The following is an 18947-nucleotide window of genomic DNA, read 5'->3' on the forward strand; positions in this document are numbered from 1 at the left end:
ATAAAAAAAGGTTTTATGAAAAGATCGGGGGGTCAATAATCCAGCGTAAAAAGAACAAAAGTCAAAAAAACTCAAATTAAATAAGCACAGCTAAATTCAACGAACTCATGAAGGCCCAAAAAAGTTCCAACATCAAAATAAAAGGGATAAGAATCACAAATGTTCACAATGAAGACAACCATGAATATATTTTTTTTTGGGTCAAAAATCTTTTTGGTCAAATATGTGATATGATCCTTGTACAGAAAAATATGTGATATGATCTTCATACATAAATGATAATTTTACTTCATCAAAGTTCATTTGTCATTCAATTTCATTTTTCTCTATAAATTGTTATAATTTGTACAGCTTCTTTAATTCGCAGCTTTTTGTGAGACTTAAAATTGCTTTAATTTGAAATGTCAAATCAGAAGGTGCTAGTGTTATTCTAGGGTAAAATCTATGCAAATTCAATAAGAATCTCAACAAGCGAAAATCCATATCAGCTTCATGTGCTGTATAATTTAGAATAAGCTTAGTTGGCCTACTCAAATAGAAAGAACAGTAGAAGCTGTACGCCAAAAGAGTGAAAATAATAATAATAATAATAAAAGAATATATTTAACCAGATTGCAATGAGATACTTATTTTATTGTTCACTCATAGCAATTTGTATGCAATTCATCAATTATGACCCCAGTCCTCAGCCCTTTCAAGTGTACCCAAAAACTCGGACGTTTAATAATGGATACAAAATGACAGAATGCTGCAATGAAACGGAGAAACAAGTAAGAATGCAAGAAAGAGGACTAACTTTCCTTCTTTTTTTAATTTTCAACTCGTGAGAAATCCCAAAATACAAAGCTTCAATTTGGTCGAGCAACACATTCTGATTCTGACCAACTTCTGAATCCAAGTAGAGCATTTCTAGTAATTTAACGTGAAAATAAATTGCAAGATTAGAATAAATAAAAACTAAATGAAATACCATGTGCAAATTTAAAGAGCATAAATTGAAATTGGGATGTGTACTTACACTGTTACACTAGGCTTTGCCCTTCATTTGAATTGTCTAAATCTTTTAGGTGGTGGTTCCTCATCTTCATCGCAGCAGCCACTGCCACTGGCTTCAGCTGTCCCAGCACTTTCTGCAAGGCCTCGCTTTGATGTTGTGGCTACTTCCATATTAGATCCAACAAAATCGTGAGGGGATTCATACAGATTATAAGAAGTAAAATGAGTCCACTGCTTTGTTGCTTGGTCCAACTCCTCAACTTCGTGCATATAAACTGGATGGAAGCCACACCTCTTCACGTTCAAATCAGTACCTCGCCGATATAGACCTTCTTCAATAAATGACAACTTAAAATGATTAGATTCAAAATTCCACTTATCATTGTAGCATTCTTGTCGAGACAAATAGAATAGCCAAAGATGGTCTGACCCAGCATGACCGAAGTTCCCTCTAGAACGAATAAAATGACTGACATTAGAACCATCCATGGAGCAGTGTAACTCAACTTGGGAATACGAACGCCATAAATAGGTACCAGTTGAATGCTTAGGGACATGAAAAACACAGCAAATAGCATATCCCACAACCTTATTCATATTATACAAATATGAAGGCCTTGTGACTGTTATTGAAGAACCCTCATTCTGATACATGAACCACTCTGGAATTTCACTTCCTGGAACAACAATGCTAAATTTATGGCTTGGATCTGACACTGCCTGCAACAGAAAAACAAAAAATGAACAGGTCCATACCATTGCTTAATTGTCAGGCATAATCTTGGCATAGCTGGAAGAAACGGAGTGAGAGACTGACCTCAAGGTACTCTCGTAGCATCGAAATTGCAAAACTGTTGTTCCCTGGCAATTTCAAGCTATCTATACAATTAATCATTGTGTGGTCGGACTTACCTAGTTTTAAAGCACCAGATAATGTCACCAATGAAGAACAACCATTCACTGTAACTACGTTTATGCTAGATGGAAGTTGTGGCAGAGATTGAAGCCTTTTACAATCTTCCAACTCTAGGTTTTTAAGATTTAAAAGACCGTTAATACTTGCTGGCAGCGTAACAAATTTGTTTTTACTCAGATACAACTCGTTTAATGAGTGTAAGTTGCCAATATCACTCGGGATTGCTCCTTCCCCTAGACCACAGTCACTGAGATCTAATTTTGTTAAAGAGCACAAACCTGACAGAGAAGGCAACATTAAATCCACAGGACATGAACTCTTTCCCATCAAATTGAAGGGAAGGAACAAATGCCATGATGCAGCTGATGGTGGCCCATTGCACCCCAAAAAAGAGAGTGTTCTAAGATTGTCCATAAGAAAAATGGAGGATGGAGGTCGTCTTATAGCTGTTCCGCTTATATCAAGTTCTTCCAAACTTTCTACTTGCCCAAGCGTCTCTGGCACATTTTCAAGTTTGGAGCAGCCAGAGAGATTCAAAGTTTTTAGTGATTTCAAACCGTTTATATTGCTGGGAAGTCTCACGAGACTTTTGCAGTCATTCAAAGTCAACTGAACAAGTCCAGATAGAAGTTCAATTGATAGTGGCAGTTCTTTGATATCAGTTCCATCCAAAAGAAGCTCCCGCAGACACTCCATACTTCCCGCAACGTGTGGAAATTTCCTCAATTTCAAGCAACCAGAAAGAACAAGTGTTTTAAGCGATTTCATAAAAATCTTTCCCGGAAGAGTTGTAAGACTTGTACAACCTTTCAAGTTCAACAAAATCAGCTTATTGTGAAGCAGTAAAGATGGGTGAATCTCACGCAACCTTGTACATCCTTCAACATCCAACTCCTCCAAATTTGGGACCTCTGTGAAGTCTGGAGTCTTAATCAGATTCTCTGAATGGCTGAGTTCCATGACTTTCAACATGTTTAAAGGCTGTTGAAAACAAAAAGGAGCTGAAATGATATTTCTTAATTTATATACAGCTATAATAATAAAATTGTCATCAACAATTATTCACTAAAAAAATAAATTAGTGACAAAACATTGATCTTACTTTGATTCCTTTCCATAATTCTTCAATGCAGCTGTAACACATTTTAAACTCCACAGTTTTATCCAATTGCAAATTTGATGGCAAAGATTTCCAAGGATATCCATGCCAATCAAGTAACCGCAACTTGTTAGAGAGGTGTTCAAGGCCTTGAGGAAGTTGCAGACCACAGATTTTGAGCAATCGTAGGTTGGTCATCTTTGAAAATGCTTTCGGACTAGCACTTAAATAAACCTTATCTTGGAGAAAGTAATAATCATCAAGTATTATTCCTTCAACTACTTCAGTTCCCTAAATATTATCAACAAAATAGTTCATTAGAGATTTTACTGGGTAAAAGAAAAAAAATTTTCCGATCCCCTTTATTAGTCACTTACTGTGTTTTGTGACAATACATGGCATAGGTCTGCTTCCTCCCACAATCTGCTGCGTTTTCCAGGCTCCCGTGGGGACTGCCTCCTAACAATTTGTCGACCCATTTCTAGTAACAAATCATGCATCCATAGTCTGTCGCTCTCACATATTGTTAATAGAGATTTTTCAATAAGAACACCAATGCCAATTACCGGTTCAAAACCACAGCTATCGAGAATTTTTGACACGTAATCTCTCTTCTCCCCTTTAAAGAAACACGCAACATCGAGAAATATTTCCTTCTCTGCTTCCTTCAAGCCATCAAAACTTATCTGGAGTATATCTAGAATCTCATTTTCAGGTTCTCTTTTTAGTCTTTCCAAGGTACTTGTCCACTCGTCCACAGGTCTACCAAACAAAAAAGAACCCAAAACCTTGAGAGCTAATGGAAGACCACCAGCATAATTTACAACAAGTTGAGATAGATGAACATATTCTTCCCTGGGCTTCTGTGTTTCAAAGGCTTTCAAACAAAAGAGTTGGAATGCCTCATCATAAGTTAGTGCCTCAAGCTTAAAAACTTCCTCGACTCGATGCAACTTCAACAAATGTTCATCCCTCGTTGTTATTATGATTCTGCTGCCCGGGCCAAACCAATCGCGCTTTCCAGCTAATCTTCGTAGTTGCTCAACATGAGCGACATCATCGATCACGAGAAGGACCTTTTTTTGTCGCAACCTACGTCCTATCATGTTAATACCGTCATAGACATTTCGTATGTTATTATCCGCAAGCTTCAGTAAATCAGAAATGAGCTGCTTTTGCAAAGAGATTACACTGCCTTCTTTATCATATTTTTCTTTAACATCAGCAAGAAAACTACTACCATCAAACTCGTGGGAGATCAAGTCATAAACAACTCTTGCAAGAGTTGTCTTTCCTAGACCTCCCATACCCCATATCCCTATCATACGAACATCATTGCACCCTGCACCCATAAGAAACTTCAGTTTCTCCAAGCGTGATTCTATTCCTACTAGCTCCTTAAGAATCTCTGACTCTGTACGAATTTTACTTGATATCACATTGACAATTTCCTCAATAAATTCTGACTCATTGCTGCAAATTGAAAACAACAAGAGAAGATTACTGTTGTTAAATTAAAGTTTGGGTAAACATAGTAACAAATCAATTCCATATTATGTATACAATCCAAACTATATAATATTCACTTCATCAAATTGAAGTCGTATAAGCAAGTAACATATATTATCGCGTGGGTCAGAAACAACAAGAATGAGAAAATTCAATTTCTTTTGCTGTTTTCTTCTCATGTACATATTATTTCTTTCTGTAGGAGGATAAATTAGATTAAAAGAGAATTTATATCAATTTTTTATAAGAACAATTATTGCTCACATGAAATCAATTAGATGATGATGATAAATGTCCCAAATGATGTGTCATTTAATAAGTGGTTGATAATTCTTTAGAAGATTCGAGTGAGTTAATTATATTATTTCAAGAACTAATTGATGGACGTCACATCATTTTGGGATGGTTTTTTGAAATAAAAAATTTGAGATGTGTAGCACTACAATTAGCTAAATATGTAATGATATTGATGGTAGCATTGGGCTTGCGATTATTGTCATTGTTATTATTAACAGTTACTAAAGAGTCAATCTAAGAGTAATGTTTTATTTTTATTTTTTAGATGTGATTAATAGAGCACAAAGCAACACAAGATACATATGTATAGTCTTCAATAGTTCAGAACACAATAATTTATAGTATCAACATCCTTATCTATTCATTTGCAAATATTAATTCATTTATAGCACTACTACTTTAATAACGACACATCATATGATATATATACATATTAAACAGAAGCTGTTAAATTGAAAACAATGTTGAATCATGAATACTAATCATGCAGAACAAGATAATAATAATAATAATAATAATATTTGAGAATAAGAATGATTACCTGTCCTTCAATTCCCAACCTGATATATTGGCCACCACTTTTAAAGCGTGTCTCCACTTTTGTACTTTTTCTATATTATCCCTGAAAAATTCTTCGTGTTTGGTAAAAGCTTCTCCAAAACTTGTTGTCTGTTTCCTTACAACAGTTGGTTCCACATCATAGAAAATTGGAAAAATCTGATCCTCTCTATTTTTGTATTCAACAATCTTGACAAGTTCATCCAAGCACCAAGTGGAAGAAGCATAGTTTCTTGAGAGAACAATAATTGAAATTCTTGATTCTTCAATTGCTTTAAGGAGATTTGGTGCAATGGATCCTCCTTTCTCAAGTTGTTTGTCATCCCTGAATACATAAATTCCTTTATCGTTCAAAGCAGTATAGAGATGACTTATGAACGTTTGACGGGTGTCTTCTCCTCTAAAGCTTAAGAAGGCATCGTATTTCCTATGAGAGACATCTTGGCAGCTCGTGGAAGCCATTATATTAATTTGTTCCTGAAAATTTAGAATAAATCAAGTGAAATCCAGTGAACGCACAATACTATGCAAACAATAAGATTCATTCAAAATTATGGGCATCACAAAAATGAAAATTTTATAAATTATATATAAATTCTACTTTTTTTGACAACCTACACAGTAACTCGTATGAATAGTGACTCTAAATAGTATTGCATGAACAATATTGTATAAACAGTAATCCGTGAACAGTAATTTCAGGATTAATTAATTAGAAAAATTAATATATCTACCGTTTTAATTTGTTTATGCTGATTAAAATAGATCTAAATTCTTTACACATGATAAACCCCAAAATGTAATATAAATTTTTTCTAGATGCTAATCGGGGAGTGTGCACACCAATCTCTGCTTAAGCAAATCTTGATTATAGCCTCTAAAAGAAAGCAGAGTGTTTGTACGAAATTAACATTCAAAGATTTCTTTCAATTTTTACATTTTTTTCTTTTACATCAAGATGTGCAAAATTAATTCTGAAAATAAAAGAGAGAGATTTATGAGATAGAACTTACAGCTTTTGAGTGTATTGCAGGAAGCCCTTAAATGAATTCCAATGCAGTATTATTATTATTATTACCACAACTCCGATGCAGTGTTTGATTCAAAGAATTTATTCATGTAAATATCCTTTGGGAAAAAATAAATTAAGCAATAGGAGTTGTGTTGTTGTCAAAAAGTGGCCTCTTTAATAATCAATAAATGTTGTCACTGCTTACTCACACGATGAACTTAGCATCGAACTTCCTGGAAGCTTCAAGGAATCTAAACGAAAATTATCAGGCTTTTCAATTGTATACGCATCTTTGCCATTCTGCCCATTAGCCGTGTTGAAACCATTGGATTCCATATTTCCATTAAAATGGAGTGGAATCCAACGGTTGATATTAATAACTAATTAAAAATATTAAAATTATCAGCAATCTATAGGAATTAATGGTAAACATAATGATCTTTATTACCGAAACTTTAATGGAGTCCAGCCAGGTGGGAATCAATATGCTTTTTACTGTTTGAATTTGATTTTAAGTAGCAAATAGCTTCTTTTTTTTCAACTTTTATGTTTGAACTTGTTTCATTTTTAGTTTTAATCAATTCGATTGACCCAGCACAATGATTTAAGGATAAGATTGGGTTGGGTTGAACATATTTATTTGATTGGTTGGTTTGATTTTTTTTAAACTAATCAATAGTGGGTGGGTTGGATGACCACCCTTACAGAAAGAAAAATTAAAGTTCATTATCATAGAAATATGCAAAATCCATACACTTAAAAAAAAATTATGCTAAACTGTAATTACTGTTTAAAAGCTTCCAGTGAAAATTGATTTAACTTATAAAATCTGCGTTGTGTATAACACAGCCTGATCAACAAATATTGTCAAATGTTATTTATCGAGATCCAAAGAAAAAATTTACAAACCTGAAGATTCATCGAGACTTACGAAATTCAAGGAGATAAAAATTATTAATTATTAGTGTTAAAAAAGAGAAAATAGAGAGAAAGAGAAAAATAATGTAACATAATTACTTTAATAATTTCTTTTAACATAAAATTATTGAACAACAAATTAATGATCTTCTTCTTAACTAAACAAACTAATTGACAGCCTCTCATTTACTTCCAAAATACAATAAAAAAGTTTTTCAGATGATGACTGGAGAGCGTGTTTGCCGACTTTTACTTAAGCAAGCCTTAATTAGAGCCTCAAAATGAAGCAAATCAAGGAGTTGATACATAACAAATTAAATTACCATTCAAAGCTTTCTTCCAATTTTATTTATTTCCTTTTTTAAACATCCAGGATGTGCAAATTAATTCTGAGGATAAAAGAGAAATGTATAAAATAAAACTTACAGCTTTGAGTGTGTTGAACGAAGCCACCTGATTGATCTGATCAACTCCAATGAAGTGTCTTGATTCAAAGGAAAGAAGTTAATCTCAGGCAAATATGTTTCTTTTGGAAACAAAAATGCAACTTCCAGCTGCCCCAGATTAATTTATATGTATTCCAAAAGCAAGTCTTGGTCATCTCAGAAAGTGGGGGTGAAAAAAGCAAAAAAGCGAAAGGAATCTAAATTCTAAAGGTTATACTTTTTAACTACTTCATTACCTCATAGGGGCGAAAAAAAGAAAAAAATTAGAGAGGTGTGATTAGATTTAAACGGGGTGTATTTTGCATGCCGCGCTAAAAGCTTATATTTGAGAGAATAAAACTCTTTTTATGTTTTTTTAAAGTTATTTATAAGATAAGGTAATTTTGCATCCTTCTAAACTTATTCGGCAATAACCCCAAATGATCTTTAAGTATAAGAAGTAAAGTTTAAAACTAGATAAAGTATGTATAAAACTGAAAATTAATTCTAATTTTATTCATATACCATATATGTCTAGTAATATAAAAATAACTTTTATTTTATTTTGGCTTGATCTACATTTTAAAAAAAAATTAAATTTTCTGTGTAGTAAACAAATATTATGATAGAAAATGAAAAAAATTATAAATTTCCAAGGATAAATATAGAATTCATGTTTAAATCAATTCAATAAAATTTATTCTGATTATTTAAATACAGTTTTTTTTTCAGTTAATGAGTGATTTTTTTGGCTTGATTAGTGATTTTTTTTGCATAATTAATAAATAAATCAACTATTTTCTAGTCTAGTTAACGTTTAATGTTGTTTTATAAGTTTTATATTATTTTTACAAGTTTTTTTAATTTTTAATTTTAAAACATCAATTTACCACTTTTATATTGATTTATTTATTTTACTTTTTATTTACTAGCCATATATATAAATTATAAAAATTGCTGACTCTAATTTGTATGCTTATTGCTAGTAATCCACCTCTGCTGTTGGCGGTAACTAGTTAGGAATTCCATGAACAAATTTCACAAAAGGTTTGAACAAATTTCACAAATTTTCCAAAAATGTAGAAGTCCCTCTAGTTCATTTCCATTCCCTCTTTTCTATTTTAAGAAGTACACACTACGGATCATTCTAATTGCGAATTTCGATTCTTAAGTCCCATGAGTAAAAGCACCATTAATGTAGGTCACGAGAGTAACCAGAGTGGTAAAAGGCCGGTAAAGACAACTGTTAGGAAAAGAATTACAGCAAATTGGCCGAAACTTATTACTGACAACTAATTGTATTTGTATACGAAACAAAGTGTTCCATGCAAGTACGGGGTTGGATTAGACTTACCCAAGAGTTTAAAAAATAATTAATTAAGTGTTCTCACAGTATGTAATACTTTTCTAAAATAGATTTGGGTTAAAACACTGTCTTTGGTCTTAATTTCAATGCGGAAAAAAATTTCACACTTTCAAAAGAAAAAAAGAAATAATTTGAAATACAGTGAAGCAATTAACTAGTTACAAATATCATAAACATGTAAGTTGAGCAATTAGTTTGGATTCGCAACAAGCACTCGTCGCCTTTCTCATGCCAAGAATCTATTTTGTCAGTCCCAAGTACTTCATTGCAAACGACTTGCTAAGCTCCCTCATCAGATTGCCAATCTTACTAGCATCCTGGCCAACAATTAACATGTCATCCACGTAAAGCAAAAGGATAATAAAACCATTATCACTAAACCTCTTCACAAAAACACAATGATCGCACGTAGTCTTGTTGAAATCACGATTCTCCATGAAAGAATCCAACTTCTTATACAACTGTCTTGGTGCTTGTTTCAGTCAATACAAACTTTTCTTCAACTTGCACACAAGTTCTTCTTTACCTTTGACACTGAATCCTTCAGGTTGCTCTATGTATATTTCCTCCTCCAAGTCACCGTGTAAGAAAGTTATCTTTACATCGAGCTGTTAAATTTCGAAGTTCAAGCTAATTGCTAGTCCCAGAACAACTCCGATAGAAGACATCTTTACCATAGGAGAAAGTATTTCTTCAAAATCAATACCTACCTTTCTTCTTACCAAAACCCTTCACAACCAATTTAGCCTTATATCGCTGCTGTGAGTTGTTTTCAGTCTTCAACCTATAAACCCACTTGTTCTTCAATGCTCTCTTTCCCTTAGGAAGCTTCACTAAGTCATAAGTGTGGTTCTCATTTAAGGATTTCATCTCTTCTTGTATGGTTTTAACCCACTCACTATTATGCTGGTGAGACATGGCTTTTTCAAAACATTTTGGCTCCCTTACATCTGTAAGCATCACATACTTATGTGGAGGATATCTAGTAGAAGGTCACCGTTCTCTAATAGATTTTCTCAATTATGGCTCAACTGGTGGTGTTGGTGGTTCTAGAGGTGCCTGGTCAACTGTTTTTGCTGGCAAACCAAGCAAATTTATTTGGACTTTGGGCTTTGGGGCCCCCAAATGAGATGAACCTAACAAGTGGAATCCGTGCTAGCAGCTTGAGCTTCTGATTTTCCTGCCAAAACCAAAACTCCGGACTTTATGAATTTGAATCATTCTTCGTCAATTAAGGCTTGTAAGTTTTGCTTGAATTTGAAGTAGTCATGCAAAACGGAGAAACTTTGCGAAAGTGAATGTGCATGGAAATGGATCTGCGCCAAAAGTAAAGCCAAGCATTCAAGCATGATAAAATTAAGATCATGTTATTAGAGAACCTACTATCAAAACTGAACCTGTGATCGAGCCAAAAGAAGTGGCCACATAAGATTTGAATTTGCTATTATTTGATTTAACTTTTTCAGTTGTTAATTGTAGGACTGGTAAGAATCTGAGCCTAAGTTTCCTCGACCAGTTATGCTTTTCATTACTTGCTAACCTTATCAACATTCTTGTTCCATGAGTCTAATAACATTATGTTGAACAACACCGAAAGCAATTCACATAGAAGTAATTGTTGAAAAACTGAGGATGATTAAATTGTTCAAAACTAAAATTATGTGGGCAACAGAAGAATTTTACTAAAATGAAGGACTTCATTGATATTATTTACCCTACCACAATTTGAAAATGAGGAATGGAAGACTCATTCTAAGGAGGAGGTGGTAGTGAGTCTCTTATTTGCTGGATTGATCATTTTACCCCTCTCCAAAAATCAAAATGTTCATTTTATCCTCATTTATGATTAATTAATATATTATTATAATTAATTATTAACAATAATTATTAATAGTACTTATATTTAATTAATAATAATTATAAAATATTACTATAATTGAAGAATTAATATAGTTATTATTATTAATTAATATATTAATTATTATTAACAATAATTGTTAATAGTTATAATTTTTAATAAATAATCACAATAATTAATATTTATTATTAATTAATATATTTTATAATTAGTATATAAATATAATTAAATTATGTATTATTAACAATAATTAATAATAATAATAATCATCATCATTTTTAATAAATAATCGCTATAATTAAAATATAAAATAATAATGATGAGAATAGTTCATTATGTACTTTATAGTAATATGTTACAATGTAACTCATTCTAATTCTAATTCAAAGACAAAGTAAATACATTAATGGCAATTCAGCTCATTCCGATTCTAATTCTTGCAGTTCAAGTAAAAAACGTATTTTAATTCCCATTATCCATACTCATTTCAGCTCATCCCATTCTTACTCATTCTAATTTCAGCCCATTCCGATTCCAATTTAGTAAACGCAATATAAAATGGATTGGAATCCAATGGTTGATATTAATAATTAATTAAAAGTAGTTAAAACTATTGACAATCTACAGGAATGGTAACCTTTATTCGTTAGATTTCAGTTGGGTCCTTACAAGATATTGGATCATTTTGGTAATATTATAGTTTTTAAAATAATTACTATTAATTGTATTATAGAAATAATCAACTATAAAGATAACCAATTAAACGTTTGATGCAATTTTCAAAAGTTCTATGAATTTTAAAAACAATTGTATGTGTTTTGTAAATCTTACTATTAAATTATAATAATATTATAAATAACATGAATGTAAATGATTGTAAGTGAACATAATTTTGAATAAAATTTATTTACATATTTATAATATGCATATAAATTATTTTTTATTGTGTATATATAATAATTGATATTTAAAGTAAATATTTTTATTATTAATTTTATTTTTTATTTCGCTATCTCAATATAATTAGTAATAATAATAATCTCTTTAAAGTTAATGATTTACTTTCCTAGTTAGTAAGGATAATTCAATAGAATAAATTTAAAAATCAATTTATGGTAATGAAAATAAATATGCAAAATAAATGAATATCCGCAACACGAAGATTTTTTTACGAGGAAACCTTTGATCCTCACGATTTAGGATAAAAATCTCAACATGTTATTATGTCCACTTGTAGATCGAACAATTCACTATGAAAATATTGTAAGTTAAAGTGGATCAACAACACTCACAAAGCTTTGCACCTGTAAATATCTCAAATCTACATTCTATTGTGTTAAGCCTCACAAACTGAAATACGTTATCTAAAATACATTTGAACATTTTCCAAGTGGATTTAGGTGGGCAGCCTTGCCAAGATTTAGGTCTTGGGTTTGAGTCTCATGTAGCTACGTCTCATAGACGTTATTTTGGTGCTATGAGGAATCTCCTTTTGTTCCTGTTTGGGTTTCTTTGTCGTATTTTCTAATGCATTTTAATCATTACAAAGATGCCTTATTTTTTACTGCTAATGCTATTGGTAAGCCTCTACGGGTGGACCATGCTACTACTATTGTTAATCGGCCCTTAATCGCTCGAATTATGATTGAATATGATGTTTTGCGGTCGTTGTTGCCCAAACTTTGGACTGGTGAGGGTGATGGCAGTTGCTGGCAAGATTGTCAATTTTTAGTGTGTTCCTTTATATTGTGTCTCGTGTAAGCATCTTGGCAAGCTGCTGATGCTTGTTTTGTTGCTAATCCTGGGCTCTAGGAGCCCCAGCAGCCTGTTGGTCAGGTGCAGGATGTTGTTGTTCGTGATAAAGGCAAGGTGCCTATATCTGATGCTATTGTGCATTTAAAGGGGGATCGTGAAGATGTTAAGCCATTGAGGCCTGGTGCTGGCAAGGATGTTTCGGTAGATGCTTAGCCGCCTATTTATCAGGATACTACAGAAGATGGGTATGATCCAGTTTTTATGAAAAGAGTTCAGACATCTAAGGTCTCTAACCCTCCTTATTTTTTAGATTATCCGGGTGTTTAAAGGGCTTCCATTGGCGCTACTTTTTTTTTCAAGCTGTTGTAGAGGATATTTGCTCCATGGTCGTGGGCTTGAATTGCCATTCTACGGACATCCCTTTTCAGTCTGATGAGGAGTTTAGCTTTGATGAGAATCTTGCAACTAATGAATATTTTGCATTTGGGCCTAAGGGTACTAGAGGGCGTGATGTTGATGACTTTAGTATTGCCTGGTTGTATGCCTCTGGTTCTAAGAAAGGTTTCACATTAGTTACTGGCCCAAGAATTGTATGCTATTCTGTAGCCGGTTGCGTTAATTACTCCTATCTTCTAAGCTTTTGTTATTTTTCTAATTGTTGAGTGTATTTGTTCCCGTGCTTAGAGGTTTTGGAATATGTCTCCCCCTCCATATGATTTTTCTTTAATTTTATTAATCTATTGGTAAGGGGGTCCTGCCTAATCCCCACCTTAGAGTATTTTTTAATTAAAAAAAAATCCGCACAATCCTCAAAATTTTTTTTCCTACATGAGTTAAACATCAAAATCTGCTGAGGAGAAAAGTTTAAGGGTAAAATGATAATTGGTGTGAGAGAATCCGTCTTAAATTTAACACCTTTAAGCTCAAAGACCTTGTATCAACGAACTTGGTGGAGCTAAAGACAAGAGAAGAAAATAAATGCTAATTAATTCTTGATGTTTGAAAAAAATCCAATCTAAAACATTAGCTTCTAACCCTTCAGAAAAGTATTTCTCAAAAATCAAGGGTTTAAAAGTAAATTTTAAGGACATAAAAGTAAGAAGTCACTAATAGGAGTGTGGAGTGGGAGTGTGAGTAGGGTATTTACTTAGACTAAATGAAAGTATGGATTGTCAATCAGAATCCCAATTATTTGTTTACTTTGTCTTGGATTGGGAGTAAATTATTTTAAATTACAATTTTATCCTTATGTAAAGAATTATAATTTGTAATTAAAAAATTAATAAAAAAATATATTTGGAAAATAAAATATATTTTTTATTATATTTATAAATTAATAACAATTACTAATATTCTTAATAATGTAAATCATACTTTGTTATTAATTTTAATTTAAATTATGTGAATAAAAATTATTAATAATAGCAACACAAATGAAATATTATTATTGATAATATAGTACAAAATTAATTTTTTTAGAATAAAATATTTATTATTATTAATTAATTAATTAATATTTATTAAAATTAATGTTTAATATTATTAATTTAAATATAATATTTATTTATTTTTATTTTATTAAATTTAATAAAATAAATATGTTATAATTATTATTTTTAATAAATATGATATTATTTATTTTATTAAATATGATATTATTTATTTTAATTATGAGGGTAAAATGGAAAGAGGGGGGAGTGGATTCCCACTCCCACCTCCCCCCATGGGAGTGGGAATCCCACTCACCCTTTTTTTAAGGTAAGTAAACACTGAAATGAGAGGAATCCACACTCCACACTCCCACTCTAGAAAGTAAACACTGCCTAAATTCTTCCTTGTTGGGTCCATCTCATTTGGGGCCCAAAATCCAAATAAATTTGCTTGGTTTGTAATTATTACGAAGCCTTGGACTTAGATGAAATTCGCCAAGTAATTTGGCTATAAAAGCAAGCAGTAGCCCCTGGGACTCAAAATGACTAAAATAATCATTTTTCTCCTAATGATTTTTAGCATAAAGTTTTGACAAAATTTAATAGATTGGACATTTTAGTTTTATTTGAAATGAAATGTTATGAATAAATGGCTCTTAAATAATCATAATCAGCACACAACCAGCAAATTCAAGGAGCAGAAAACCAAGAGAACAAAATTTCCTCTTAAATTAATTCAAATTGAATTTTATATATGAAAAAATAAGACATAAATATGTAAGACATTTATTCTTGCAAAGCAAACGCTTAGATACAAGTAAAATAAAAAATGTAAGAAAATTAACTTGCATGTTTGAGCTTATTGTAAGCAATAAAAGATGGTAAATTTTTACTTGAATTTCTAATTAAGGCCATGTTCAGAGTTGAAGTTGGACAGCTATAACTTTTGAATTATAACACCAAAGTGTTTGATAAATACTAACAACTGTATCTTAAAAATTAAGTTGTATGCTGAAAAATATATTATAACTTTATTAATTTTGTGAAAATTATTATTTAAAATTATATTTATTACATACTATTAATTTTTATTTTATAATTATAATTTTTTTTAATAATTTAAACTTAAAAATTATAGTATCTCAATAAGAAAGAGGACCTAGCTTTCTTTCAAAGAAATCAATGAGAGGAATTTTTTATTTTCTAATTAATTTCTCAAAAAACAAAAAGTGTAATCAAAAGTATATGTCGAAAGCAGTTATGAAGAATGATCATGGTCTTTAGTGGTGTATGGAATCAAAGATATGGTCGACGTGATGTTGAGGAAAGTAGGGATTTCTTTTAGTATTTTATCAAGGGCGGCCTCAATATAATTGCATTTTATAGCTCAAAGTGAATAAAATATTCTTTTAGAAAAATTCCACGATAATCATTTTAAGAATTTATTCTTTTGGAAAAATTCCACTAAAATCTTTTAAGAATTTATTCTTTCGGAAGAATTCCGTCATATTCTTTAATATTTTTTTTTTTGTTTTTTTAAGTTATAGAATCTTGTTATTGAAATAAGTAAAGGTTGAAATAAGTAAAATGTTGCTTCATCATATATTTTTACGATTTTACGTGTTGCATTACCGAACATATTTAACATAAATTGTTACCAACAACGGGAACGCAGCTTCCAATATCCAAACCGTCTCATCATCAGGACAATTGGACGGAATCTTCATCACACGTGTCTCACTATTATTGGTTACCGTTTTGGATCTTCTCACGTGCATCCGACGGTCAAGAAGGCAGCAACTCTACGTTGCCATCAAAAAATTGTTAAGGTTATGAATCTATCCGCAAGGCAGCTGTAAATAATTATACAGGTTGATGTCTCAATTTTGGATAAATATTTGTTTAATCTATATATTTTTGTTTAAGTATCTGTTTAGTTTTTATATTTTAAAAAAGTGTCTCAAGAGATCACTGCTGTTAAGTATATTACACTCATACACTTGTTTTTTCTTTACTTTTATAGGAATACACTTGCAACAATATTCTTGAGGATGTAAATTAATTTATCTATAAAGAAAGTTAAAGTAAAAATAAATATAAATTTTTTATTTTACTTTTGGAATTAATTTAGTAGATTAATTTTTTAAATAATTATTACAGAGACTATAATTGCAAGGGTATTAAATATTGCTTTAAGTTAGCTAGTATTAATTTTATTTTAAATCATTGGAAGATTGCTATAAGAGTATGAAAAATACCAGTTCATTCAAACTAATAATTATTGGTTAATTGCTAATAAATAACTACGGTTAAATTTGTTAATTAACATTTTTCATAGATTAATTAATTAATGTCTCCAAAATTGTTGTAAGGGCATTATTATAAAACATAAGAAAAACAAAGGGCAATAGTACATATATTTAATAAGTAGGGTGTCTTGAGATATTTTTCGAAATATAAAAAATAAACATATATTTAACATAAAATATATGGACTATTCGAACATTTACTCTCACAACTTTTGATGTGATTAATAAAGGATAAGAGCATATTAAAAAAGTAATTTCTACTTAAATTTATAATAGTTATGCGAAATAGAAAAGCTTTGTTATAGAACGAACCCGCTATCAAACCCGAAGCTTGATCCTAAGCTGAGGTTTGTATTGTACAACTCCTATCATTGTCTAAATCCAGATTCTATAAAATCCAAACGTCGAGAAAAAGTTCTCCGAACATCAGAAATGCCTTGCAACAGTTGCTAGATAGCTGGACCCGGCACCCGGCACCCGGCTAATGGACTGTTTAACAACATTAAATTTTTTTATTTTATTTTACACTCATTATTCAATCCGCCAATCATTGTTTTTGATCCATCTGTGTAAATCACGACACAAGTAAACTTTTTACTGTACGTTTATTAATCAATTCCATTTTTCTCCAAAAAAATTTAGTATGCACATTTTTTTCAAATTTGTGGCATGCAAGTAAAGTAGAGCTCGAATCTAAAACTCGAGTCTTAGAAAAAATTATAATTGGAGCCAAGTCTAGCCTCTAAGATAGTATGTGCCCTTTTTCTTCAATTTGCAGCTTTTTTGTCAGACCTAAAATTGATTTAATTTGTAATGTTACCTAACTGGTGGTGAAGAAACAGCAGCCATTACATCAGAAATCGCTAGTGCAGTTCAAGTAAATTCATGTAAAGCAAACCCTGAGATACAAGTAAAATTGAAAATGTAAGAAAATTAACTTACATATCTGAGCTTATTGGAAGATAAAGCAATCAAAGATGATAAATTTTTACTTGAATTTCCAATTAAGTTTGTTTCAAAGAAATAAATCAGTGAGAAGATTTTTATCTGTTCTAATTAATTTCTCAAAGACAAAAAGTTTAATCCAAAGTGTATGCCGAAAGTAATTATGAAGAATGATTATGGTCTTTAGTGGTGCATGGAATCAAAGATATGGTCGACATGATATTGACAAATGCAAGGATTTCTTTAAGCATTTTATTTAGCGAGTCTTCAATGTAATTACATTTTATACGGCAAAATGAATAAAATATTCTTTTAAAAAAATTTCACTTTAATCTTTTTAGAATTTATTCTTGTGGAAATAAGGGAGGATGGGTTTGTGTTTTTTCAATTGAGTTTGATATATTGATTTCACAAATATTCATGTCTTGTTTTTTGGTTGGTGCATACTTTAATGACTTTGTTTTGCGGTTCTTGTGTTGTATGTACATATGTGCGTCTCATTCTGATTCTCACAACTCACAAATGGCATCGTTGTTTGTTTCTGAATCACAACTCAATTGATTAAATTATTCTTTTAGAATAATTTATTCTTATAAATTTCACTTAAATTTATAGTAGTCATGCAAAAGAGAGACTGAAAAAACAATAAGGGACAAATAGTAAATATTGATTACACCATAAGAAAATTGGGAATCTCCCATAAAATAAATATTAAGATATGTGCATATGAGATTATTATAGAACGAACCTGCTATCAAACCCGAAGCTTGATCCTAAGCTGAGGTATGTATCGTAAACTTATAATCCTTTTTTTTTTTTTCTAATTCGTCCGTGAAAATTACAACAAAAGTATTTTTTTTTTTATTGTACATTCATTATTCAATCGGCCAATCGTTTTTTTTTAATCCATCTGTAAATTTTTTATTGTACATTTATTATTCAATTCCATTTTTCTCCAAAAAAATTCATTTGGTAAGCACATTTTTTCAAATTTGTGGCATGCACATAAAGTAGAGCTCGAATCTAAAACTTGAGTCGTAGAAAGGCTTCCTTTTATAATTGGAGCTAAATCTTGCCTCTAACATAGTACGTGCCCTTTCTTCAAGTAAATTCATGTAAAGCAAACCCTGAGATGCAAGTAAAATTGAAAATGTAAGAAAATTAACTTACATGTTTGAGCTTATTGGAAGCAATCAAAGATGATAAATTTTTGCTTGAATTTCCAATTAAGTTCGTTTCAAAGAAATCAATCAGTGAGAGGATTTTTATGTGTTCTAATTAGTTTCTCAAAGATAAAAAGTTTAATCAAAAGTGTATGCCGAAAGTAATTATGAAGAATGATTCTGGTCTTTAGTGGCGCATGTGATCAAAGATATGGTCGACATGATGTTGACAAAAGCATGTTATTAATGGCGTCTTCAATGTAATTGCATTTTATAGGGCACAATGAATTCCACTTTAATCTTTTAAGAATTTATTCTTGTGGAATAATTCCATTAAAATATTTTAAGAATTTACTCTTTTAGAAAAATTCCATTATAATCTTTTAAGAAT

The 18947-nt window shown here is 31.0% G+C and overlaps 1 protein-coding gene across 5 annotated transcripts in view; it reads right to left on the bottom strand.

The window, feature by feature from the left end:
* Positions 1 to 569: 569 nt before the first annotated feature.
* LOC112497012 (TMV resistance protein N-like) overlaps positions 570 to 18947 on the bottom strand; it is a 55106-nt gene continuing 36728 nt past the window's right edge. The window contains exons 1-8 of one of the 5 annotated variants that reach the window (XM_052437822.1): positions 7732 to 7904; positions 6597 to 6767; positions 5359 to 5852; positions 3389 to 4484; positions 3015 to 3302; positions 1814 to 2893; positions 1019 to 1716; positions 570 to 909 (exon numbers count right to left, since the gene is read on the bottom strand). In XM_052437822.1, the coding sequence (XP_052293782.1) occupies positions 1042 to 1716; positions 1814 to 2893; positions 3015 to 3302; positions 3389 to 4484; positions 5359 to 5837 (3618 nt within the window). In that variant the 5' untranslated portion in view covers positions 5838 to 5852; positions 6597 to 6767; positions 7732 to 7904 and the 3' untranslated portion in view covers positions 570 to 909; positions 1019 to 1041. The other 4 variants (XM_052437821.1, XM_052437824.1, XM_052437820.1 and 1 more) reach the window with 4 other exon arrangements.

Source organism: Citrus sinensis, chromosome 3 (assembly GCF_022201045.2).
Source record: "Citrus sinensis cultivar Valencia sweet orange chromosome 3, DVS_A1.0, whole genome shotgun sequence".
Taxonomy (NCBI): Eukaryota; Viridiplantae; Streptophyta; class Magnoliopsida; order Sapindales; family Rutaceae; genus Citrus; species Citrus sinensis.